Here is a 27,824-nt window from a genome sequence, read left to right on the forward strand (position 1 = left end):
TTTATTTTCGTTCTTTTTTACACAAAATTCACTTTTTGGATTGTCTATTTTTTTACAAACTCACTGAATCGAATCGAATTGAAAACCAAATATTTATATATATTTTTTAATTTTATTTTATATATTCTATATTCTATATTATATTATATATTATTAAATTATATATTATATGTTATATATTTATATTTAAATTATATAAAGAAACTAATATATTTAATATTTGTTTAATTTATATAAAATAAATTATATCAATATATATATAATATATATATATATATTGAGAATTGCCTAATTTTAAGTCATGAACTCCTCTCTCTCTCTCTCTCTCTCTCCAATTAATTCAACTTCAAATACTTCTCTTAACTCTCTCTCTCTCTCACACGGCACCTCTCCTCTCTCACGGCGGGAAGAAGAAAAGAAAGAAGAAAGCAATCTCTAACTCTCTCTCACGCGAAAGCTCCGACTCCTTCGGCACAGCTTCTTTCCGACGTCATTAACAGTTAATTTTTCTTCTTTGTAATTTTTTTTACGATTTGTAGAAAAAATTTGAATGATTTGAAGGTGTTTGTTGAAATGCTGACTGAACACTTCTTCTCGCCACAGTATTAATTTTTTTGCTAGAATATATTGAAAAATGAACGATTTGGCTGATTCACACGCTGAAATATGTTGAAAAAGTGTGTTCTTTCTCAAATTCTTAAGCTTAGATCATAGTTGTTTGAGGTTGAATTTGAGAATTTAAATTATGTGATTTAGACTTGCAAGTCAGTGGTTTTACTGAAATTTTAGTTATGCTCTCAAAATACTATCATTATCAAGTTCATTATAATTAGGCACAACACTGATTAATGAAAGAACAAAAAACAATAAAATGTTCACCGCTCTTTGAAAAATTATGTAGGCAATAATCTTGACCTAGGGAACACAATACTGTGAGTAACAGGTTATATTTTTTGAGATAAGAGGAACTATTAATGAATATGGAGCTTAAGACACAACTTTCATGCGAATGCAGACACAGATCATGTTAGCTGAGCAAAAACTCGAAAAAATTATAGGTCTAGGACAAATTACCTGTAGTGCTTTCTGGAAAACCAAGAATCCGACATAACTCAGATGTTTGGCTATGTTTAGCAACCATCATCAGAGAACTTATAACTTCATCTTTATCAAAATGGGAGGCTAGGTTATAAGCAGCCAATAGATTATATCTACTTTATGTTGCTTGACGTTGAAAATGAGAATAAAAACAAACATCAGGAAAGAAATGGGAAATATAATCAGAGGAGACAGTTGGAGGACTGAGCATATATTTTGTTCTGATATCTCAGTGCTCTGTCTTTATGCTGTTAGATGAACCAAGTAGCCACTCAAATTTTTTGTTTTGTGCATAACTAAAAGATTGATTTAATCATGAACAAGCAGATCGTGCAAGTCTGTAACTTCATGAAGTTTATTTTCAAAATTTGGTGCCTAGGTGGATGACCCGTTTTATTTTCTGCTATGTTTCCTTGTATTGTGGATTATCAGTATTCATTTCATGTGAATAATATTTTTTCTTTGAATGTTATATAAGTAGACAATAATTGCACAAATTCATGTGGTATAACATTTGATATATCTCAGCATGTGTTAAGCTATAGAAAGATGAGACAATCATACAATATGAAAGTAAATCCATGATATTTTTTAGTTTGAAGTGCAATAACTTCTTAAGAGATACATAGAAACTAATTGCTTGCTTCAGTAAGAAATTCGAAGGTGGTTTCTATGATATAAAGTAGTCAGGTAATAGCATTAACATTTAGTGTGAGTTGCCACATATACTTGTATACCATCTTGTTAGCCTTCATTATTACACATGCATGTTATGTTTATAATGATCTATTACTAAAAACATTTTTAGTTGATATATGTGTTTATACTTTAGAAAGATTTCAAAAAATATTCTTGGGAATGTCTTTTCTCATTCTCCAACTTCAAAAGCAGGTATTCGACTTGTTTGACAAAAAGCATAATGGAGTTCCTGGATTTGAGGAGTTCGCCCGTGCACTCTCTGTAATAGTACAAAGGTCAAAGGTGACTACCTAAATTTATCTTTTATTAGATTAGGGATAGCCTAGCCCAATCATATGAGAAGTGACGTATAAATGAAGGTTTGGGTAGGGGTGGCAGATGAGTCGAGCTGGCTCGCGAGCTCGCGAGCCGGCTCGATTTGAGCTCGAGTCGAGCCAGCTCGAGCTCGAGCTCAGTTGTGGCTGTTCACCAGCTCGCGAGCTGTTGAACATTTTTTTTATATATTTTTATTTTTGCATTTTTTATATGTTTAATTTTATATTTAATATTTGATCAATTTTATAATCAAAATTGACCATATATTATAATTATTAATCAATATCATACATTTTGTTTTGGATAATAATAAATTATGGTACTTTTATTTATACATTTATTCTTTCTACAAAAAGAAATTTAATCAACAATTTAGTAAATTATAATATTTTTTATAATTAAAATTATTATTTAATATGACATATATAAACTTTATGTTATATTTTAATATATATTTGTATTACGTTATACTTTTCTTAAATTGACAAGTATTTCTGATTTTTTTTTTATCTATTTTTGAGTTTTATATTATTATCAGGATACATACTATGCATTATGCAATCTATTTTATTATTTATAAATTTATGTCAAAATTTGGTGATTCATATGAATTAATTTAAAAATAATGATAATGATAATAACAGTGATGGTTGAACAATTTTAATTATTTTAATTATTATTTTATTATATATATAATGAGATCAAAAATTTAATAAACAATTACAATATCTTAAAATTTGGACACCGGATTCACACCAAATTTATATATATATAAGACCGTATCCATTAGATCATATCATATGATTTGATTTAAAATCACATGGCCTAATTCTACGATACTCTGACTTGAATAATTATTCTTATGTATCGAGTACGATATCTTGACATCCGTATATCCAATAAGTCTAAAACTTTATCAAGTATATTTTTCTGTAAGTTTGATCATATTGAACGGTCTGATCTGAATTTTAATAATCCAATTAACCCCATGTTGTTCAACAATGTAAGACATAGTTACATCAATGAAATATTAACATTTATAAATATATAAATTTATTGCAGATTATAAACATATATTAATCTTAACTATAAAATATTTTTATGTATTTCAATTGATTATTTCAGATAATTGATTTTCCCAATTAATTTAAAGTGTTCAGAATGATTTGTTTTTTTTTTTTTATACAATTTACTAATAATATTACTACTAAACTAATCAGTAGTTTATATTTATAAAAATAAATTAGAATTTCATACTATATTTTGGTATATTTATAATATAGTATATATTACGCAATCTATTTTATTACTTATGAATTTATGTAAAAAATTGGTGATTCCCATTATTTAATATTATAATAATAATAATATAGTATGCATTATACAATCTATTTTATTACTTATAAATTTATGTAAAAAAATGGTGATTTCCATAATTTAATATTATAATAATAATAAAACAAAAAAAAAATTCAGTTTGAGCTCGAGCTTTACAAAAATGGTCGAGCTCGACTTATTGCCACTCCTAGGTTTGGGTTGCAGTGCCTTATACTCCAATGAAAAACACATGCCAAATTTTATAAGCATTTAAATCATGATACAATGGATATTGAACTAAGTCCGCCAAACGAAAAACTAAAAAAAATCATTAGGAAATCTAGCAATGAGGAAATGGAAAAAGCATACCTCAAATATTTCCTCTGTTATGAGTTGTCATGTTTTGAAATGAAATCAAAACCAAAAATTGGCTTAAAAATTATTGCCAAGAGAAAGTGCTACCAATATAAATTAATAAATCCAGTACTTGCAAGTGGCAAAATCAAATTGCATCGATTCAAAACCAAAATAGTTAAAATGAACTCAACTTATATTTGTTTCATAGCAGTAAACGCTTTCGTATTTTCAAGAGTCTAAAAAAGTTACAATGTTTGTCACAAATTCCAGTTTTGCGTGAATTCATAACTCACATATACAACCACAATCACCGAAATGAAATTGCAAACACTCAACAACTTAAAATAAAAAGCACAAGTGATGCACATAACAATTAAAAATAAAAAACCAGACTAGATCACACAAGATTTTGGTGTGACCCACTTTTATCATGTATTAAGAGCATAATTACAATATATATGTAATGATAATTATCATGCTTTTAAGTCCATGAGTTACATATAATTATGTTATAAGAATTAATAATATTTAGTGTGAGCAGTGTAACCATTTTTTTTTGTGAATGATATAATTAATCTATCATATAGTGAGACAACCTAAAGCTTTTCTTGCTGAGAGAAAACAATAAAGACAAAGTAATATGAGAGGTCCATAGCCTAAAGATGTATATATATGTGAGCTTGTGAAGGATATATCCATCATATAAAATACAAGCGTAAGGGTCTCTTAGGTTAGAAGACACTCTTGAAAAACAAGAAAAATGAGTGAAGGACAAATAAATGGTGTTAAAGATTCTCTGTCTCAAGAGTTGTCAAGCAACAATAAAACTTGGACAAGTATGGCCGGAGGTAATATTCTATGTAATTTTCCTACATTATGGTATCAGAGCCATACTCTAGCTATCTTTGTCTAGTAGTATTGTTCTTATAGTATACCTATATAACTGTTCTAATAATTTTTGTTCAACAAGTTTTCTTGATGAACTAATTATTAAGCCATGATATTCATCACAGAATATAGGATAATTTTGTCATTGATTTGTTGGAGCCTTGAAGGGAAGTATAGTATAATTTATTTTTCAAATTTGGTTCATATGGAATTTATGGAGCAAGAAGGGATGTGTAAATATATAAAGAAAATACTATTTTTTCCATAATATTTGTTATCTTGATGTTATAGAAAGTCAAAAATTGTTTTATTTATTATCATTGCAATGAAGAATAGCCTCAGCATCTTATTGTAATGTTTTAGCATTTTAATTTTGAGAGAATCTCTATTCTAATATAACATCTGTTGCAATGAAGTTGTTGAAATAATCATCTAGACCCACAGGAAAAATGATTTTTCCGAAATTTAATTGGCATAAGGTGATGAATACTGTAATATATGAAAGATTTTCTATATCCACAGATACGGAGTCTTTTATTATGTTATAGGAATATTCATTAGTCTTATGATTAAGATTAAGAATACAATAATATATGAAAGATTTCCCATATCCACATATACGGAGTCTTTTATCATGTTATAGGAATATTTGTTAGTCTTATGATTAAGATTAAGTAAATTCTATGCATGATGCAAGCTTTACCCACAGGGAGGACATGGATTTATTTTTATTCTACTCATGATAATAAGTTTATTTTTATTATTGCAAGTTTCAAGTACTTTTATGAATTTTGGTTCTCAAATTCCTATGTTGAATAGTGACAACTTTTTTCGATTGTAAAGATCAAGTTCTTGTCACTTTAGGGTGTATGGGCCTTGATTTGGCGTTCCATGTGGATGAACCACTAATTCCTACGAACTCAAGTACTCGTACTGAGAAAGCTTCTTATGAGCAGTGGGAGTGGTCTAACGGTTTAAGTTTGATGCTCATAAAGAAGCATATAAAAAAAGGTAGTTGAGGTTTAATCCCAAAATGCACTAAAGTAAAAGACTTTCTAAAGGCAATTGAAGACCAATATGTGTGTTTTGATAAAGCTTTGGCAAGCACTCCAATGAAACGACTGTCTGATTTGAAATATAAAGGTTCTAGGAGTGTGCGTCAATATATCATTCAAATGAGGGACATTGCAGCTTAATTGAAGGCCTTAGAAGTTGACATTCCTGGGCCCTTTTTTGTGCATCTCATACTCAACTCTCTTTCTAAATAGTATGTTCCTTTTAAGATCACTTATAACACCGAAGGAAAAATGGTCAGTGAATGAATTGTTGACCATGTGTGTTCAAGAATAAGAGAGATTGAAAAATGAGAATATAGAAGTTGCAAATCTTGTGCCTCAAAACAAGGGTAAAGGAAAAAAGGCCAAGTTTGGTCCATACGAGAAGAAAACAGGTAATATATCAAATGAATTTTTTGGTAATAAGATCATTTATTTCTTTTGTAGAAGAATGGGACACAAAAAGAAGGATTGCTTGAAGTATAAGAAATGGCTTGAGAAGAAAGGTAATTTTATTTCTTGTGTATGTTATGAATCAATTTTTGTTAAATTTCCCGATAATACGTGGTGGATTGATTTTTGATCTACAATCCAAATTGCTAATACCATTTAGGGATTTCTCAACCTAAGGAAATCAATACGAAATGACCAAAGTATCTATTCAGGCAACCAGATGCGTTCACAAGTGGAGGCTGTTGGAATTTTCAGACTTGTTTTCAAGAATGGCTATGTTTTAGAGTCTTAGACCTTGAAATTACATTTTATGTTCCATCTTTCAGTAGAAATTTAGTTTTTATTTCAAAATTAGTTCCTTTAGGTTATGTTTTTATTTTCAGCAAATCAAGTTTTTCTGTTACGAAAAACAATATAATTGTTGGAGGTGGTTATTTAGATAATGGTTTATATAAATTCGATCTTGATCGGCTCTAATTTTTATTCTACTTACTTAACTTTAGAAAATGGTATTGGCACTAAAAGATGTGTTATTAAGGAAAACTCCTCTATGTTATGGCACAAACGACTAGGTCATATTTCTATTGAAAGGTTAGAAAGATTAACTAAAGATGGAATATTAAAGGACCTCGATTTTTCAAATAAAGGGAAAGCAAACCAACAAGTCCAATAAAAATGCTAAAAGGAGTTCTACGGTTCTTGAACTCATACATATGTGACCATTTTCACCTTGCTTCAATGGTCAAAGATACTTCGTGTCTTTTATTGGTAACTATTCAAGATATATTTATCTCTATCTCATTTTTAATAAAGCTGGGGCTTTTGATGCTTTCAAGGCATATAAAGTTGAGGTAGAGAAACAATTAGAAAAAAGTATCAAGATTGTAAGATGTGATAGGGGTGGAGAGTATTATGGACAGTACATAGAAAAGGGGCAAAATCCAGATCCATTTGCTATATTCCTTAAAAAAGAAGGCATAATAGCACAATATACAATGCCTGGCACACCACAACAAAATGTTGTTGCTGAAAGACGGAATAGTACACTCATGGACATGATGAGTCATACCAATCTTTCTTTAGAGTTATGGAGTGAAGCTTTGAAAACCGTTGTATATATCCTAAATAGAGTTCCATCTAAAATGTTCCTAAAACTCATTTTGAGTTGTGGAAAGGATGGAAACTTAGTTTGGGACATTTACATATTTGGAATTGTTTTGTTGAAGTTTGGATCTATAATCCTAATATAAGAAAATTAGATCCAAGGACAATCAGCGAATATTTCATTGGCTATGCAGAAAACTCTAAAAGAATATAGATTTTATTGTCTTCTCATATACCTAGAATTGTTGAAGCTAGAAATGCAAAATTTCTTGAGGATCTTGAGACTAGTGGGAGTAATGTTCCTCGTAAGGAAGTGTTTGAGGAAGATCAAGTATCATCTAAGACACCTGAGGAATTGACTATTTATCTAGGTTACCCACAATTTATAATGGGAAAACAGTCTGATCAAAGAACTCAAGAAGTTCTACAACAACTACCACTAAAGATTATGAAAATGCAGAACCTTCTACTTTAAATGATCAAAATCAAGACGAGGAATGTAGATGTTTGTAAATCTTCAAGAGTTAAAAAATATGCAATTTCTAGTGATTATATTGTTTACCTTCAAGAATCTGATTTTGATATTGGACCTGAAAATGATCCGATGTCTTTTTTACAAGCCATGAGGAGTGAAAATTCTAATCTTTGGCATGATGCTATGAAATAAATAGCATCTATGGACAAAAATCAAGTTTGGGAACTGACCTAACAACCAAAAAGATCCAAAACTGTTGGTTGTAAACGGGTCTATATCTGGTAGAATCGAGAGGTATAAGGCCCAACCTGTTGCTAAAGGTTATACTCAGAAAGAGGGTATTGATTATCATGAAACCTTCTCTCCAATTTCATGGAATGACCCTTTTCGAGTTATCATGTCATTGGAGGTTACACCAAATGGATGTGAAAGCGACTTTCTTAAATGGGATCTTGAAGATGAAGTATATATGAGCTAACTTGAGGTTTCTCACATGACAGTGATTTAGTTTGTCAGTTAAAAAAATCTATTTATGGACTTAAACAGGCTTTTCATAAATGGTATATTAAGTTTCATAGCGTTGTTTCTTCATTTGGATTAAAGGGAACATCGTTGGTCAATGTGTATACCTAAAAGTTAGTGGGAGCAAATATAGTTTTTTAGTCTTTTATGTTGATAATATATTACTTGAATGTACTGATATGGGATTACTACATGAGACTAAAGAATTTCTTTCCAAAAACTTTGAAATAAAAGATATGGGTGAAGCCTCATATGTAATTGGTATTAAAATTCACCGAGATAGAAATAGGAGAATCTTAGTACTATTTCAAAAAGCTTACATTGAAAAAGTTTTGGCAGAGTTCAGAATGAGTGTTTGTTCATCTATTGTAGCACCTATTGTCAAAGGAGATAAATTTGGCATTCATCAATCTCCACAAAATTCCTTAGAAGAGATTCAGATGAAAAATATTACCTATGCTATTGTTGGCAGTTTAATGTTGTACTAGACTTGATATTGCATTTGCAGTGGGAATGTTAGGCCGATATCAAAGCAATCCAATAATTGAGCACTGGAAAGCTGCTATAAAGGTTATGCTCTACTTACAAAGAACTAAGGATTTTCAACTTATTTACAAGCATATAGAAAATCTTGAAGTGGTTGGCTATTCAGACTCTAATTTTGTTGGTTGTCTAGATACCCGTAAATCCACTTTAGGATACATTTTTTTGTTAATGGAGCTATGTCATGGAAGATTACCAAGCAGACTATTACAGCTTCATCTACTATGGAGGCGGAATTCATAGCATGCTATGAGGCTACTTTACAAGCTTTATGGTTGAGACTTTTTATCACATGATTGAAGATAGTTGATTCTATCTTTAAACTAATCCAGATTTTTTGTGATAACTCAGCTGCTGTTTTCTTTTTGAAGAATAATAAAAGTGGCAACCGTAATAAGCATATCGACATTAAGTATCATGTCGTAAAGGAGAAATTAAATAAGAAAGAAATTGTAATTGAACAAATCCGTACAGAGCTAATGGTAGCCGATCCAATGATTAAAGCATTGCCAGCAAATTCAACAGAAATCATGTGGATCGTATGGGTCTTGTCAGTCCAATGTAATATACTTTCTCAAATAATAAGATGACACAAGTTTATTATGCACATAAAGTTGAATTGTGCCATTTAAGTTACCATTAGGATAGATAAGGATGGGCCTCAAGTTTTACCTTCATACAGTATTCATATAAGAATTGTTGCTCATAGTAATACATGGAAGGAAGTGTTCGACTTGATGGACATAACTGCCATGATTCTTGATCCTACCTTTCTTATAAGAGTATTCACATTATAAATTTTTTTTTAATGGCGATATCTGGATTAATTCTTATCATAAAAGTGTGTGGGTCAAGTGGGAGAATGCAAGTCTCTACACTTTCTAGAGACTGTCTCTTCAATGCATGAGACTCTTGATGTGACCCACTTTTTTCATGTATTAAGAGCATGATTATAATATTTATGTATTGATAATTATCATGCTTTAAGTCCATGAGTTACATGTAATTATGTGATAAGAATTAAGAATATTTAGTGTGAAGAGTGTAACCATTTTTATTATGAATGATAGAATTAATCTATCATATAATGGGGCAACCTAAAGGCTTTCTTGATGAGAGAAAACAATAAAGACAAAGGAATATGAGAGATCCCTAACCTAGAGTTGTATATATATGTGAGTTTGTGAAGTATATCTCCGTCATACAGAGTACAAGTATAAGGGTCTCTTAGGTTATAAAACACTCTTAAAAAATAAGTGAAGGACAAACAAGTGGTGTTAAAGACTCTCTTTCTCAAGAGTTGTCAAATAATAATAAAACTTGAACAAATATGATGTGAGTTAATATTCTATGTAATTTTCCTACACATCCATGTAGTAGTTTTATGCTTGCTAGATGATGTATTGCTCCTCAGAGGATTCTGGTTACTAATTTTGCGAGTGTGTTTTGCCCCACTAATCACCTGAATTTTGGATTTGAAATGAGTAGCACTACTGTAGACACACTCCATTCCAGTAGCATGTTCATACACGGAGTATGAAAAATACACAAATTCTGGGGTGTGTTGGTAAAAGTGCAAGACTAATTTGACCCATGATGTTTTAACTTTGATGTGTCTAGCCTTGATGATATTAAAAGACTAATTGATTTCTTGGTTTTGTTGAAAGTAAATACTAGAATTCCATGCATGTATTTTGTTGGTTTCGTTAAAAAGGGTTAAAGTCTTTTATTTTATGGATATATGTTTTTAGCCTAGATTTATTTATGTATTTCGTCCCACCTTTTATATGACTTAACTTGTTTTTAGGATTGAATGAGAAGGAAGAAAGAACATGTTAGTTTTGCCAAAACACACCAAACATTGAGTTTTTATTAATAGTAACACTATTGATTTTAGTAATTAAAAGACTTTTCTTGAAGGTCCCATTTCCAATTTATTTACTTTAATTATAAAGTTTCATTTGATTAACTATTATTTGTATAAAAAATAATTTCTCTGTTAAAACTATTTCATTAAAAATTTAAATGCACATGTTTCTTATTATCTATACTAATTATAAAAAGAAAGCATCTTTCGTGTCTAGAATGGAAGTTCTTTTAGGTATTTTATAAAATTTAGCCTTCGTTTTTGCATAATTTGTTTCTATATTTCTTTCTACAAAGTGAAATCTATAATTTGTGAAGGGCAAAAATAGAAATTCAATATAATAGTGGTAGTTCTCACATTATCTAATTATTTACGTGTCGAGAATAATTTGGTATCATGATTTATTAATAGGTTAATATTTGACTTCTAAGAGAGTATTATAATATATTTATATATAATCATAATACATAAAATTTTATTTATTTATGAAGGCATAGGGTTATTTTTGTCCATAAAGAAACAGCACTAAAATTTGAACCCCTGCAGGTTGTGCTATGGCGGCCCACATCTTCAAGAAAATCCGCCCGGCCGGCGCCACCGCCGTCCTCCGCCGCACTAAAACCGCCTCAGCCCAATATGTGGACTCAAGATTCCGGGACCCTACATTCGAAAAGTTGATGGAGAAATACAAAAATCTGCTAAAAGTCATATCCATACAAGACCTCATCCTCGCCTCAAACTCCACTCCACCTTCCGTCTCCCTCGACTTTCTCCACCGCGTCTCCCAGAGGCTCCACCTGAACCGCGGCCCCGCCGTCTTTCTCCGCAAGTATCCCCACATATTCCACATTTTCAATCACCCCGTCAAGCTCCAACCCTTCTACACCCTCACCCCGGCCGCCCTCAAAATCGTCCGCCAAGAATCCATGGCTATAGATAACTCGCTGCCACTTGTAGTAACCCGATTGGTCAAGCTTCTATCGATGTCCGTCTCCAAGAAGTTGCCGCTTCGAGCCATTTTCAAGGTTTGGAGAGAATTGGGACTGCCAGATAACTTCGAGGACTATGTTATTTCAAGCAATTCTGACATTTTCTTGCTTCAAGATGGAAATGAACCCAATACTCATTTTTTGGTGCTCAATGATGGTGAAGCATTTAAGGATTGTTTGATTCCTGCTGTTGAGAATTGGAGGATCGTGGAGTGTTGTAAGGAGGATTGCAGTGTGGATAGGACCGACCTAAGGTATAGCTTTAAGCAGGGGTTTCCACCGGGGATGCGATTAAAGAAGAATTTCAAGGCGAAAGTTAAGGAATGACAGAGATTGCCATATGTTGGACCGTATGAGGAGCTGGGGGTGGAGGAAATGAGGCGGACTAAGAGTAGGATGATGAGAATGGAGAAAAGGGCAGTGGGGATTGTCCATGAGTTTTTGAGCTTGACTGTGGAGAAGATGGTGGAGGTGGAGAAGATTAGTCATTTTAGGAAGTGGTTTGGAATTGATTTGAATGTGAGGGATTTGTTCTTGGACCATCCAGGGATGTTTTATCTGTCAACCAAAGGAAAGAGGCACAGTGTTTCTGAGGGAGGCATATGAGAGAGGATGCTTGATCGAGTCAAATCCGATTTATGAGGCTCGGAGGAAGCTTCTTGATCTTGTTCTTCTGGGCTGTCGTGGGTTGGGAAGAGGTGATGATAACTCCAATAGTGTGGATCAGAGTGAAGAAAATGAAGTGGAAGAGATGTACAAAGATTGAGGTGTATTGTCGGGTTAAGCTCTTCCTCACTGTGGCGTTGCAAAGTTGGGAGGTAGAATTAAGTTGAGGTTCGCTGATCTTAGCTGGAAAGTACATTATGCACAATGCAACATGTATTGGAATGAATGCTTCTGGTGTTGTTTGCTGGTTATGAATCATCCGTAGCTTAAACATTCAAGTGGAGAGTTCACACAAGGTAACTATGTCTCTACTTCATTACGTCACCTCCATATTGTTGGGATATATGACATTGATTATATGCTTGTTTGCTTGCTTAGATGATTGATGTTGTCGCTAGAAATTGCACAGACGGAATAGCATATGATGACAAGAGATGAAGACTTGAAAATTGACAAATTAAGTTATTCGAAACTCAGAGTAAAAGATTTTGTCTTCATTTTGTAAGTGCTTGAGTGGCTTGATGATGTAGTCAAATATTCGTGTTTTCTTTGTACACAAGAGGACATATTCATGTTTTCCTTGATGTGAATAAATTTGCATTTTGATACACTTATATTTCTTCCTCTGGACCTAATCTTTTAGGCAAATGGATATACATTGAAGTGATGAGTAAAGGACTTAATTTCTTTAATTACGCAAAGTAGTAACAGAGTTATAGTAGATTAAGTTGTTCAATGTGATAAGCTTTTCTCAAGACTGTTTCTTTACTTCAATGCTCTTTCTTCTCATGGTTTATAATTTGCTAAAATTGAGTGGTTCACATAGCTTGAGCTGCATATCCCTTGTATGCCACATTTGGATTATTTCTGATCTTTTGGCCGTCACAAGATCTTGTAGTTTAGGATCAGTAAAGTGTCTATATAATACTGGGAGTTTTGATTTAAAATTGAAGTCACTTCAGATCAGTCCTCATGTCTTTCACCTTGCCTCATGCTTTGGCTTCAAAGTTGCAAGTGTTATCATGGCAAACAGTTAAAGTAGAGTATCATCCAATGAGAGGCAAAATCAGTTCAAAGCTTTTGGCTGCCAGAACAGAGCTCCGCTTCGACAAGCGTTCACTAATGAATCCCTAATCTATTCTATATCTGAAACCGTAAATTAGATAACAGTTAAAAACTGATCAGCAACATGTTGTGTATAATGTGTTCTAAAGTTCATAACTTCTGGAAGTTTGTATGATGTTATGTAAAATAAGGGCGATATGCTATGAGTGTATGAGGGCCCTGGCTACGTGATATTTGTTGTGAGTGACAAATACTGCGGTGTAGCATCAGAACATGGATATCATAACTCGTAATGATAGCTAGGCTGTAGATGATATGTGCTAATTTGATTCATTTAGATCAAGAAACTGTTTCGAGTTACCACTAATTTGTTCTCATTGGCATAAAAGTGCCCCTTTTGTTTGTTGATGTCCGTCAGACTTTTTATGATGCTATTCGTTTTCGTCAATTACTATCTGATGCTTTTACGTTGTTTTTGTATCTTTTGCATTAAAAATTTTAGTTATTTATGCTTTTGTAACCTGCGTCTAAGTTTGCATTTGGGGAGGGAGAATTAGATGAGCCTCACAGTGGTGACTGCCTGTGCAAGCGCAAATCCAGGGCACTCAGTTATCTATGCTTCAGTTGAAAATCATACTAATTTTCTCCAACATCTTTGGAGTTGATCCTCTCACCAGGCATGCTTTATTTTTTACATTTGCAGGTATTTGTGACAGCACAACAGTTTACTGTTCTATCAGTCACGTCTTTGAAGTTTGGAGCTATGAGAATGAATGCCAAGCAAGAAGCAAGAATGGGAGAAACAAGCAGTGAGCCAAAATTACCTTGTCGATTCATGCCGGAAAATTTTATCACTGATCAATCATGCAACTTTTAAATACTAACAGTGATTGATTAGTTTAAAATAGACATGCCTTCTTCAATTTATAGGGAGCATATATTTGGCCGGATCCCAGAGCTGTCCTGATTCCACATGGAACTTGTTCCGTCCTGGTTGTTGTTGGACCTGAAACCTGTCCCGCCCCACCTCAAACTCATTCTTGCCCCGCTACTATTGTCCCACCGCAAACTCATTCTCGTCCCGCTACTATTCCGGTCTCCTCCGCAGGTCGAACACATGGTATCTAATTGTACTGGTTTCATTTGTCATTTCTACTTTTAAATGCAAAATTGAAGGCGTCGTCAAACACTTTTTTTTTTTTTCTTTGGTTACAGTAGAGATCAATTGCCATATTACAACTACTAACATAAGCTGGTTTTCAGGTGTTGAATTTTATGAAGACATTGCTGCGCCCTCTCCAGTACTGCATCAGTCCTGCGCCTCCTCCTCTTCATCATTCCACCGCCGCTACCGTCGCTGTTCCTCTTCAGCTTCCTGCTCGATGAAGACTCTGTTCATTCAATAGTTAAATTAAAATTATAAAGACGTGAAGGGAAAATCTGCAAAAGAAAGGAGAGTATGGGGAGAAGAGACGGAGAAATTAGGAGGGTGGTGGTGGTGACCTTGAGTGGCGGTGGAGATGGCAGCGTTGTTGTGGGAGTGATGATGAAGGTCAGAGATGAACGCTCTGAGCTCAAGCTTTAGAGTGTGGAAGTTGTTGGGGTGCTGCATTTCCAGGATTTCCAGTTCTTCCTTTGCTCCTTCTATCACTCCCTTTCTGCTTATTCCCCATGCTGCTGCCATACTACTGCCCCATTCAATTCCTGAATCCATATCCCTCCAATCTGCCCTCCCCCCTCTCTCTATATATAGGATTAAAGGTAATAGGCCTCTGATAAAATTGGGATAATTACATCCCTTTCTTCTAAAGTAGGATAAAGGTAATAGGCCTCTGATAAAATTGGGATAATTACATCCCTTTCTTCTAAAGTAGGATTAAAGGTAATAGGCCTCTGATAAAATTGGGATAATTACATCCCTTTCTTCTAAAGTTTGGCGTTACACGAGCATTTTCTGTGGTTTAAAAAATTATATTTAGTATTTGTGAATTTTGCTTCCGTCTAACAGATAAGTTCCTCCGTCAATCGAAATTCACTGAATTTACTCGTATTAACAAAAAATTGGATTATATAGGAAATTTAAATGTAAATTATTTTTGATATAGCATTTACTTCTTAAAGTAATAAGTGTAATACTTAGTTTCCTATAATTAAATTCTAGACAGTATTTCATTTATATTATATATGTATTTGTAGTTATAAGGATTATTTTTTAACATTATGTATTTTACATTTAAATTTTTTTTCTTAATTGAAAACTAATTTCTTAATAAAATAAAATATAATTAGTAAGTTAAAAATTATTAAAATTTACAAACTCAAATCTAAGTAATGAATGTGGATAATAAGTATGCAAAAACCTTCATGTAAAATACATTATGAATTTGGTAATAAAATTATATTATTAACTATTTACATTTTTAGATAAAATTAAGTAATCACATATCTAATTTTTAGATATATTTTCTTTGAAAAGTATGAATATATATACATATATATTTTTAAAAGAAGTGTTTAAATTTTGGTTAAGTATTTATATTGTCAATTTTTTTTAAAAGTATATATGAGGTTTTGGGGATATTATATTTGCTGTGTATCTAATATATATCAATTTATCATTTTTACTTTTAATTTAAATTATTCAATTATTAAACAAATAATTAAAAAATAATTTATTGATGATTTAAGTGCAAAATACTAAATATATTGAGAATAATACAATTATTTAACTAGTTTCATCCATCATTTTCTACTTTAATTTTAGTAATTAACTATAGTAAAAAATCATATATATTTCTTTTCGTGTTAGTCCAATCAAACAATTTAAAAGGGAAAAGTATTATATTCATTAATTTAGAAGGATAAAATGTTACCAATAATAATTGAGAAGATAAAATGTATTTAATTCTTTTCTAAAATGATGGTATGACCTACCGATGTGGGAAGTAGTGATTTTTAAAAAAAAAATCAAAATTATGGAGTCATAATAAAATAATTTATTTATATGAAAATAATAATAAGTAAGAATTCTCCCTGAATCATAATAAAAAAGGACAATGTTATCTCAAAAGTTTCCCTCCCCACAAAAAAAAAAAAAAGAATATGGCCTTTTACATTAGGGGATCACAACCTTTTTCTTTAAAATTTTAGGGGGTTTATTGCTTTTTTTGTTTTCATTAAAAAGATTATCAAAGAATATAAACATCAATTTTTTTTGGCATTTAACTCTTCATAAATAATATAGGACAAATAACAACTACCTTCCTGACATTTGACATAGTTATAAGTTATTTATTATTATTTAAGAAATTATAAATATTTTTTAATCTTAACGTCTGTCTAATAATAAATTTATTGTTTTAACTCCCATGATTTCATCTAATTTTTGTAGTGAACTCAGGAAAATAACTTTTATTAGGAATCATAACTTTTTATATATTTTGTAAAATTCTTTAAAATATTTTTATGAACTAATATTTTCTTAATTTTATTTTTTTTATCTTTTCCAAATATATTTTTTAAAAAAGTTCCACAATAATAAGATAATAATATTCATTTCATAATTTAAAAGCGATGTAATTATTTTTTATTTAAAAGAAGTATTTATAATAAAAAAACAGCAAAAAGGGAATAGAATGGGAGTAGAGAAGGTTGGTGAGAGAGGTTTGTTTATTAAGTGTAGTTTGAAAAGTTTGATTTGTTGCTATCTTTTCAGTCTCCCAAAGCACTTTGGAAGTGACAGCAGAGTTGGAGCATTTGTTGCTATTCCTGGGGCCTGTCAGCCATTTATGACACATATGTTGGAGTGGGAAACAATTGGAGTGGGAAACAATTGCATCCTACGAAGTAGACAGCAAAAGACCAAACCCCAGATTTAGAATCAGATTTGAAGCATCGTAAATTATCAAAGTCATAATTACATTTCTCTTTTCTAGAATTTGATGTGATTACACATTGATTAAAGGTGATTTAAAAAAATTATATATAATATTTTTGAAATTTGTATTTATTTAACAAATAAATATTTAATTGATTAAATTAATTGAATTTGTTAAATACTAACAAAAATTTTTTTAATAAAAATTAATATGTATCCTTGATTAAATATTTTGATCTGGTCCGGATGATCGCACCGTTCGAATCATCAATTGGGCCACAAAACAGACCAGTTGAAACCAGAAATCGAAGGAGGAAAAAAACTATTTTTTTAAAAATAAAAATTGGTTAACTCAGTGGTTCAACAAGTGAACCGTATGATCCGGTACTGGGTTGATTGAACGTGAAGAGTCAATAATCAAGTACAAATACATGATAAAATCTTTAATTTGTCTTCTAAATTGTGTATTATTTACAGTGATTGCAACGGGGCGGGTTTGCCTGGATCCTAGATCCGCCTTGCTTCCTTAACCCCGAACCCATACCCAGCCAAAATCCCCACCCCGCCCAGCAAATCCGCCATGTTTTGTCCAATTTAAATTTTTATTTTTTAATTAAATAATAATTAATTTAAATTTAGTAATTTAACATAGTTTTTTTTTTAATCTAAAATGAATTATATCATACAAAGAATACATTTAACTAAATATTAGTTTAGATGTTCAATATAAAATTAATAGTACAAGACAAAGTATACACTCTACTAAGTTTTTATTTTTTTATCAAGCAATATCATTTTAAATTTAGTAATTTAATATAGATTTTGATTTAAAATGAATTATATAATGCAAAGAATACAATCAATTATTTTTTTTTATTATTTTAATAACTAATATCATTTTAGATTTAGGTACGTACTTTAACATAATTTTTTTTATACAATGAATTATATAATATAAACAAAACAAAATTCATCTAATTTTTTTAATTTCTCAATAAGTAATATAATACAAATGATACATTTAAATAATTTTTTCTATTACTAATACTGTGACACCCCATTCGTAGACATATGATATAATCAATATTTTATATATACCTCAAACGAATAAATACTTCATCAAAACTTAATATAATATCATTCACTATAACATATGAAAAAGACAAAAGTGGTGTTTCTAGCTATTACAATACTTAAGATACCAATTCAGTCATAGTTTAATATTCTTGTAAATATGTAGCTAGAACTCCTGATTCAAATTGATATTGTTGATCCAACTACAAATCTGACAACCAGCTTAAGCTCTAGCTAGATGAGTCACTGCTGTAGGGTATAACCCTCCAGTGGTATTCGTCGTTTCACAGAGAAGCCCTATCAACTATTACAACACTTATTGGAGTATAAACTCCTTAAAATACAACCCGAAAAGAAAAGCTTGCGGAAACGTAAACAATACAACGGAAGGGAAATATAAAAGCACTGTTTGAAAGTGGCTCAGGTTAAAGCCAGATCCAGAGAAAAAGGGACGCGGTCACCACAAAGTACCGTTCCCAAACCAGCCCTCACAACTCACGGCTACACCTCCCGAACTACCCAAGAAACACCTCGAATCACAAAGACCCATCAATATACCCGGAAACCCACACACAGAATATCACAGAGATATGGCAAAGGGAAAGAGTATCAGAAAACAGATTTCAGTTCGCGCACCGAGCGGGAAGAGGGAAATCCCCTTTTATAGAGAGTCTCAAGTAACTGCCGAAGGAACACAACCGTTTGGGGGTTTTCTTGAAGCCATTAGATTGGCTTCAGAAAACCGCCGGACGGTGGCGATTCTAACCGCCATTCGGTAACCGGCAAGAAAGAAGAGGGAGAGTGAATCGGCGGAGTGAGGGAGAGGAGAGAGGAGAGAGAGAGAAGAAACTGATTAGGGTTTTGAGAGAAGAGGGTATATAAGTGAGATACTCGGGTCGGGTAGTCGGGTTGGATCGGGTAGTCGGGTGGGCCTCCAAGTGAGTTGTGGGCTTTGTAGTTTGGGCTTCCGATTTTGGGCCATATTTATAACATACCCCACCGTGGACCAAATACCCAATGGGTAGGTCAGGGGTTTTGGATCTGGTCTTTTTCATCATCGCCAAAAACAAGTTCTCCGTGGGTGTACCTGCAACACAGAAGACTAAAGGCAGCAGAGATTTAGTTAGGATTTAAGTGTAGTAATTTTAAACACTTACTTAATTTCTCAGCGGGCAAGCATTTGGTGCCCATGTCGGCAGGATTTTCTTCAGAGCTGATTTTTTCAAGTTTGATTACATCTCTCCCTACAATATCTCTAATGAAATGAAACCTTACATCTATATGCTTAGTCCTATCATGAAAAACGGGATTTTTGCACAGTTGAATGGAAGATTGACTATCAGAAAAGATAACAAGTTTTTCTTTTGAGAAACCAATTTCTTTTATCAGTCCATCAAGCCATAAAGCTTCTTTAAAAGCTTCAGTAGTAGCAATATATTCAGCTTCCGTAGTGGATAATGCAACAATATGTTGTAGTTGGGATTTCCAACTAATGCATGAGCCACAAAAAGTAAAGACATAAGATGATGTGGATTTACGGCTATCTCTATCATTTGCATAATTCGAATCTACATAGCCTACCAATCGAGTATCATTTGAATGCTTAGAAAACATGATCCCAATGTTCTCGGATCCACGTAAGTATCTTAGTAACCATTTCAAGGCTTCCCAATGTGGGGGGCCGGGATTTGACATAAAACGACTAAGACAGCTAATAGAGTAGGCTACATCAGGCCTAGTACACACCATTAGAAACATAATGGAACCAATCAAATTTGAGTAAGGAACATTTTCCATTTTCCGTATTTCTGAAACTGTTTTGGGGCATTGCTCTTTACTTAATTGAAAATGGGCTGCCAGGGGAACAGAGGTGGGTTTTGCATTTTCCATAGAGAATTTTTTAAGAACATTTGAAAGGTATGATCTTTGATTCAGAGAAATAAGAAACTGTTTTCTATCTCTAGCAATATTCATACCAAGAATCTGTTTTGCGTTGCCAAGATCTTTCATCTCAAAAGCTTTGCATAAATCTCTTTGTAAAGTAGATATAAGATGTAAACTAGGACTAGCAATTAACATGTCATCGACATATAATACCAAGAATATAGGGGAATCATGCACATGCTTGAAATAAAGACAGTGATCATATTGGCTTCTAGTGAAATTTAAAGATAACATGAACTCATCAAATTTTTTATTCCATTGGCGAGGGGATTGTTTCAGCCCATAAAGCGATTTTTTAAGCAAACACACATAATCATGTTTAGAGATATCAGTAAAGCCAAGTGGTTGATGCATGTAAATGTTTTCATCCAAATCACCATGTAGAAAAGCAGTTTTAACATCCATTTGTTTTAATTCCCAATCATAGTGCGCAGTGAGGGCAAGTATTATGCGAACAGTGGTGTATTTAACAACAGGTGAAAAAATTTCATTATAATCTATTCCTTCTTTTTGTGTGAAACCTTTAGCAACTAATCTAGCCTTGTATTTTATAGGATTTTCTTGTTTTATCTTGAATAGCCATTTACAATCAACAATAGAGGCATTTTCTGGTTTAGGGACAAGAACCCAAGTTTTATTGTCTTTCAACGATTTCATTTCCTCTTTCATAGCACTAAGCCATTTTTCTGATTTTAAGGCTTCTTCGACACTAGAAGGTTCTATAAGTTCGGTGTTAAAGCTAGTGTGAAAATCCCTAAGCTTTGTTGGTTTTCTAGTCTGTCTTCTATCTCTGTCTCTAGTAAGAAGATAGTTATCTAATGGGTTCTGAGTTTCTGAAAATTCTACTTCTTGGTTGTTCCCTAATTGTTCCTGATGGTTTCCTAATTCCTCCCCTTCTTGGTTATCCTCTAAATTGACTTTGTTAAAGGTCGATTCTGTTTCTATAGGTTGGGTTTTTGCTAGGCATGGCATTTCATTTTCATTGAACGTGACATTCCGGCTAATTAACACTTTAAACCCTGGTTGACTCCTAATCCAAAGTCTATAGCCTTTAGTACCTTCAGGATAACCAATAAAAACACACTTAAGAGATTTAGGATCAAGTTTATCAGAATCTTGAAGAACAAAAGCAGCACACCCAAAGACACGCAAAGCTGATAAATCAGGGATTTTTCCATTCCATATGAAATCAGGGGTTTTTCCAAGTAAAGGCACAGAGGGAGACATATTAATAAGATGTGCAGCAGTTAAGACAGCTTCTCCCCAAAAAGATTTCGGTAAACCAGAACTAATCAATAGACATCTAACTTTATCAAGTAGTGTGCGATTCGCGTTCAGCAATTCCATTTTGTTGAGGTGTGTAAGGATTTGTTTTGTGCCTTTTAATGCCGAATTCTTCACATAAATCAGAAAAGTTTTTGTTGCAAAATTCAAGCCCATTATCAGTTCTAAGAGATTTCAACTTTTTTCCCGTTTGATTTTCAACAAAGATTTTCCAATTTTTGAATTTTTCAAAAACTTCAGATTTATGTTTCATAAGAAAGACAAAAACTTTACGAGAGAAGTTATCAATAATAGAAAGAAAATAGCGATTTCCACCATGGGTGGGTACAGTACTAAGACCCCAAACATCTGCATGCACATAGTCTAAAATACATGGGGACATCGATGGGTTTGGGGATGGGGAGGTAGGAAATTGTACTCTATGCTGTTTACCCATAACACATTCATCACAAAAATCCAGTTTATCTATTTTATCATTTAAGACACCATCTCTTTTTAAAAAATCAAGACCTTTTTGGCTAATGTGGCCTAATCCTTATGCCATAAGGAAGTTAAGTCACACACAGAGACTGATGCAGCAAGGTTATCATAAGATGCGGTGCATATGTAAAGATTCCGTTTTCGTTCAGCTTTGAAAACCACTAATGAGCCTTTCATAATTTTCATGAGGCCTTTGCCCCACCTACCTTCTAAACCATTTTCTTCTAATGCAGCACATGATATGAGGTTGTGACTTAAGTCAGGAACATATCTGACATTTTTCAAAAGCATTTTATAACCATCAAAACATAATGAGATGTCACCAAGACCTTTGATTTCACATTTTTTTCTCATTTGCCATTGAAACAAAACCAGCATACTCATATTTTAAGTTTGTGAAAATGTCTTTGAAAGGACTCATATGAAATGTGCAACCGGAATCTATAAGCCATTCATGCATGTCAAAAGTACTCACAGAATTTGCTTCATAAACAACAAAAACTTCACCATTTGATTCAATAGACACATTACTGACTTTTTCTTTATCATCATAATTTCTATCCCTATTCTCACGTCTAGGTTTTCTACAATCTTTTATATAATGGCCTTTGGTTCCACAATTGTAGCATCGTCTATCTCTAATTTTGTCATCTCTAAGGTTTGTCTCTCGAGGTCTAGACTTACTTCTATTGTTTTTAGTTTTACTTCTGCTCCTACTATTATATCGAGAATTAAAGTTCCTGAATCTTGTTCTACCCCTAACGGAATTGATCTCATAATGGTTTTGGCTAGGTTTATTAACTTTGAGATCTAGTTCTTTACTCTTAAGCCCATTTACTACAGTTTCTAAATTAATACTATCTCTACCATATTTGATAGCTGCTTTCACGTTAGAATAAGATTCAGGTATTGCATTTAGGAGAACAATGGGGGAATATTCATCAATGTATTTGTCACCAGCAAGTTTAATATCTTGAATTAGCTTAGTGAAGTCATCAAGGTTTTCATCAATATTTTTGGACAAATCAAGTTTATAATGAAAAAATTTTTCCAGCAAAAACAGTTTATTAGGAAGAGAGATTTCAGTAAACAATTCCTCCAACTTATCCCACAAAGCTTTAGAAGATTCCAGTTTTCCGACTTTTCGTAAAACAGTATCGGATAGATTCAAAACAATAGAGGAATATGCAAATTCATCATTTTCTAATTTCTTTTCCTCAGAAATATTTTCAGCGTATTTGCCATCAATGGCTTTAAAAACTTTTTGTTGAATAAGGATGCCTTTCATCTTTTGTTGCCATATAGAAAAGTCGGTTTTTCCGTCAAATGGTTGAAGGCTATAACCAGCCATTAAAAAAAAATTTTTGAAGAAAAAACAGTCTAGGGGTTTAATAAGACAGAAAAGATCCCGAAACAGTAAAATTTTAAAAACAAGTTTTTGCACAGCACTACAGAAACTCAAAATTATCAAGGAAGTGAAACAGAGTAGGCAGAAGAGAAATCACAAGATTATTCAGATAAAGGGCAACACTGTATACGGAATAGCAGAAATAACAGCAATAAATCAGTTATCAAACATCCACAGGAAAAACACAAGATTCGCAGACGTATTAACAGTGAGTAGATAAAACAGAAATTAAAAGCAGGTGTAGTAGAACCGAGGCTCACCAGCCTAAGTCCCGTCCAGATACCCGACGACCTCAGGGGTCCGGCCAGGAGGGATATTAGGGGGTTTTACCGCGGCTAACAGGAGTAATATAAAGGAATAACAACGACAGTAATAAAAATAAAAAACAGAAAGGAATGAGAAACCAGAGGAAGGGTTATGCGAAAGTTTACCGCCACCAGGATCAGCGCAGATCAGAGAATCGGCTCTGATACCACTGTAGGGTATAACCCTCCAGTGGTATTCGTCGTTTCACAGAGAAGCCCTATCAACTATTACAACACTTATTGGAGTATAAACTCCTTAAAATACAACCCGAAAAGAAAAGCTTGCGGAAACGTAAACAATACAACGGAAGGGAAATATAAAAGCACTGTTTGAAAGTGGCTCAGGTTAAAGCCAGATCCAGAGAAAAAGGGACGCGGTCACCACAAAGTACCGTTCCCAAACCAGCCCTCACAACTCACGGCTACACCTCCCGAACTACCCAAAAAACACCTCAAATTACAAAGACCCGTCAATATACCCGGAAACCCACACACAGAATATCACAGAGATATGGCAAAGGGAAAGAGTATCAGAAAACAGATTTCAGTTCGCGCACCGAGCAGGAAGAGGGAAATCCCCTTTTATAGAGAGTCTCAAGTAACTGCCGAAGGAACACAACCGTTTGGGGGTTTTCTTGAAGCCATTAGATTGGCTTCAGAAAACCGCCGGACGGTGGCGATTCTAACCGCCATTCGGTAACCGGCAAGAAAGAAGAGGGAGAGTGAATCGGCGGAGTGAGGGAGAGGAGAGAGGAGAGAGAGAGAAGAAACTGATTAGGGTTTTGAGAGAAGAGGGTATATAAGTGAGATACTCGGGTCGGGTAGTCGGGTTGGATCGGGTAGTCGGGTGGGCCTCCAAGTGAGTTGTGGGCTTTGTAGTTTGGGCTTCCGGTTTTGGGCCATATTTATAACAACTGCGAATTATATCCTGAAAAGTACGTGGCAAAAACTGAGTTTTCAACTCAGTAAATATAGCTAATTAGCCTGTAAAATAAAGGACCAATTTCATGCGATGACACCATCACAAAGTACTCAATGCCCATAGCCATGCAAAACTAATACGAGAATTGAACCTCAACTACGATATAGTATTTGATGTTATCGTTTATTTTTTTAGGGCCATGTTTAACCAAATTGGGGTGCATCGCTCAATGGCCTTTGCCAGCTATCATCATCTCAACCACAATACTTTTTTTTTTTCCCGATATCACACAACACATAGCTCGTATAATACCTCATCATCACTGATACCACACAACATACAACTCGTATGATATTTCATCATGACTCATATCACACAGCACGTATGATATGTCACATTATCTCCACTGATCAATGACAGCACACAGCTCGTCATTAATCACATTATGATAAGCCATTGCGGTATGCCCCCTCCAAGTTAGGTAAGCAGTCTTTTATTCCAATTCACACATCAACATCATTAACTTCACCATTCAATTCCATTTAATAATTATTTCCTCGTCAAGAACTTTCTCATTTGATTTCATTCGGCAATCAATTATAATATCACATAATTATTCACTTGACTTCTGTACAACAACACCATCGGTAAACATACAATAACAATTTCACAGATCTCTAGGTAATTCAGACCAATAGTCAACATCCACGATCAAGTATATAAACAATCTAATAAATTTTATTCATATATACATAATTAACTATACTTACCTCAAAGTTCAAGCTGTCACACTAATAGAGGGAGCAACTCAACCCTCTTCTTTATCCTCAAGTCCTATAGTAGATTATTGTATATATAATCAATACATTGTAAATATCGTAAATTTTGAATACAATATTATATAATATTCATATATTTTCCACCAATCTTTTTATATTCTATTTATATCAAAATTCAACTATTCGTTCCACTTTTTTTTTTTTTTTTAAATAACTAGACTTTCTAAGTTTTTCAAGTATATATTTAATTAATCTATTTGTTCACCAGAGTTCGTTTTATCAAACCCATCCTATGTTTATAATTAATGCTCTCAATAAAATTTCTAACTTAAATTATTATAAAAGTCTCATATTTTCTTCCGATAGCCATAATATTGCTTAAATATACTTTTCGAATATTTCTATGATTTTTCTATCAATTTCTCATTACTATATAATTTAGTTAAATACCAATACATATAATTACACATTTGGTTAATAGGCCCGATAAAATTGAGTAAATTAACTATGGTAACGATTAAATCTAATAAATCTAGTAATTCAATTAACCAACTATAACCTTTTGAAGTCAAATGTGATATTGTATTGTGTGAATACTATATTTGGTCCCTTAAGTTTTCATTTTGAATCACTTTAATCCCTCAACTTCATTTATTGACTTTAGCATCTTTAAACTTTACCTTTTGTCTTAATTTGTCCCTCTAATAATTTTTCGGCGAAAACCTGACTGAGTTTTGACTCTTCGAACGATAAAATGGTCAATAAGTTTAATTTTATCATTTTAGTCCCTTAAGTTTGTAAAATTATCAAATTAATCCTTTTTTATATGAAAAAAGGTAACTTTTTTACATTGTTTTATACCGTTATGCTGGAATTATCTTATGTGAATAATGAAAACTTTGAACTCTTGTGACATAATAATAATATATTGCTTAACTTAAAATAAACAATCTCTTTTTTAGTAGTTAAAAAAAATCAAAATTATGACTATATTTCATAAAATTTATCTCATATGAAAATATAATAAGAAACACCTAAGTAAATAATTTTTTTATTTTAAGAGTTCAAGATTAATCTAAAAAATTGAACCTTAATAATATTTACTAAATGTCTGGATTTCCGAACAAAAAAGTTGGTAGAATATACTTTATAACTAGATTTTTTGGTGGATTTCATATATATAAAATTTAGTTTAAGAGGTTTTCCAAATACATAGTCACATTTTATAGAAAAAGATCTATAAAAAACTCTTATAATGAATCTTATATATATTTGAAATCCACCAAATAATCTAATTAAAAGTAGATTCCATCAACTTTTTCTTCAAAATCGTAGCTGTTAATATTTAATAACATTGTTAAGATTTAATTTTATTAGACCTAGATTTATAAATCGACTTAAATTTTTTTATTATATTTTTAGATTAGATAAGTTTTATAAAATTTATTTATAATTTTTAAATTTTTGGTTACTTTTGAAAGTGAAAAAAAGAGAGACTATTTTATTTTGTGTTAAGCAATACATTAACATTATGTTCACAATGTTTTTATTTTACATATAAGATATACATCATATTCACCATATAAAAGTATAAAAAAATAATTTTCTTTTTAATTAATAAAATTTATATTTATCGAAAAAAATAGTTTTCTTTCTAAAAAACGACTAATTTGATAATTTTATAAATTTAAAGGACTAAAATGATAAAATCAAACTTAAATTGATCATTTTACCCTCCAAAAAGTCAAACTCCAACCACATTATTCCCAAAAAATAGTTAGAGGGACCAAACTGAGACAAAAATAAAAATTTAGGGATGGTAAAGTCAGAAAATGAACTTGAGGGACTAAAGTGATTTTAAACGAAAATTACATATTTGGTCTATTAATTCAACACTAATTTACATAGTCAAACTCATAAAGTATTTTGATTAAATATGGCATTGATCAATATAAACTATATTTAATAAATGAACTAATAAATAATATAATAATATAAATTAAAATCTAAATTTGTATGTGATTGTGATTTGTGTGTGAGTTTAATGCGAAGATTAGAATTGGTTAGAAGCTGAAGCACGCCATATTGTTAATTTTCAGCATTTCAAATTTAATTACTCTCTCCAAAGTCCATTTCAACATTCCTTGAGTTTTAGTTTCTGTTGAGAGTTGGCTGCGGATTTTGAGTTCATCTCCAAGACTTTGCGTTATGCCTTATAATATTTTGGACATTTTCATAATTATTGAAGCTTGAGTTTAAGAAAGATGGGTTTTACTCTAATTATCAGATAATTTGCAAAAAATTATTTTTGGGTTAATAACTTCTCATCAAATTTAAA

The 27,824-nt window shown here is 32.2% G+C and overlaps 1 protein-coding gene and 2 pseudogenes across 2 annotated transcripts; 1 reads left to right on the forward strand and 2 right to left on the reverse strand.

Annotated features, from left to right (window-relative positions):
* The first annotated feature begins 308 nt into the window (after positions 1-308).
* LOC105162674 (protein ROOT PRIMORDIUM DEFECTIVE 1-like) lies at positions 309-15,223 on the forward strand (annotated as a pseudogene). The gene is made up of 6 exons (XR_016063713.1): positions 309-499; positions 1,990-2,079; positions 6,180-6,235; positions 11,240-12,644; positions 14,117-14,521; positions 14,677-15,223. The product of XR_016063713.1 is annotated as a protein ROOT PRIMORDIUM DEFECTIVE 1-like (transcript).
* Positions 14,224-15,127, reverse strand: LOC105179802 (uncharacterized). The gene is made up of 2 exons (XM_011103435.3): positions 14,917-15,127; positions 14,224-14,804 (listed from the first exon to the last, which is right to left on the reverse strand). The coding sequence occupies exons 1-2, from the start codon at positions 15,125-15,127 to the stop codon at positions 14,656-14,658; spliced, it is 360 nt and encodes a 119-aa protein (XP_011101737.1). The 3' UTR covers positions 14,224-14,655.
* A 4,167-nt stretch (positions 15,224-19,390) lies between the features above and the next one.
* LOC148784376 (secreted RxLR effector protein 161 pseudogene) lies at positions 19,391-20,374 on the reverse strand (annotated as a pseudogene).
* Between the last annotated feature and the right edge of the window lie 7,450 nt (positions 20,375-27,824).

Source organism: Sesamum indicum, linkage group LG13 (genome assembly GCF_026168435.1).
Source record: "Sesamum indicum cultivar Baizhima isolate 11 linkage group LG13, ASM2616843v1, whole genome shotgun sequence".
NCBI classification, from domain to species: domain Eukaryota; kingdom Viridiplantae; phylum Streptophyta; class Magnoliopsida; order Lamiales; family Pedaliaceae; genus Sesamum; species Sesamum indicum.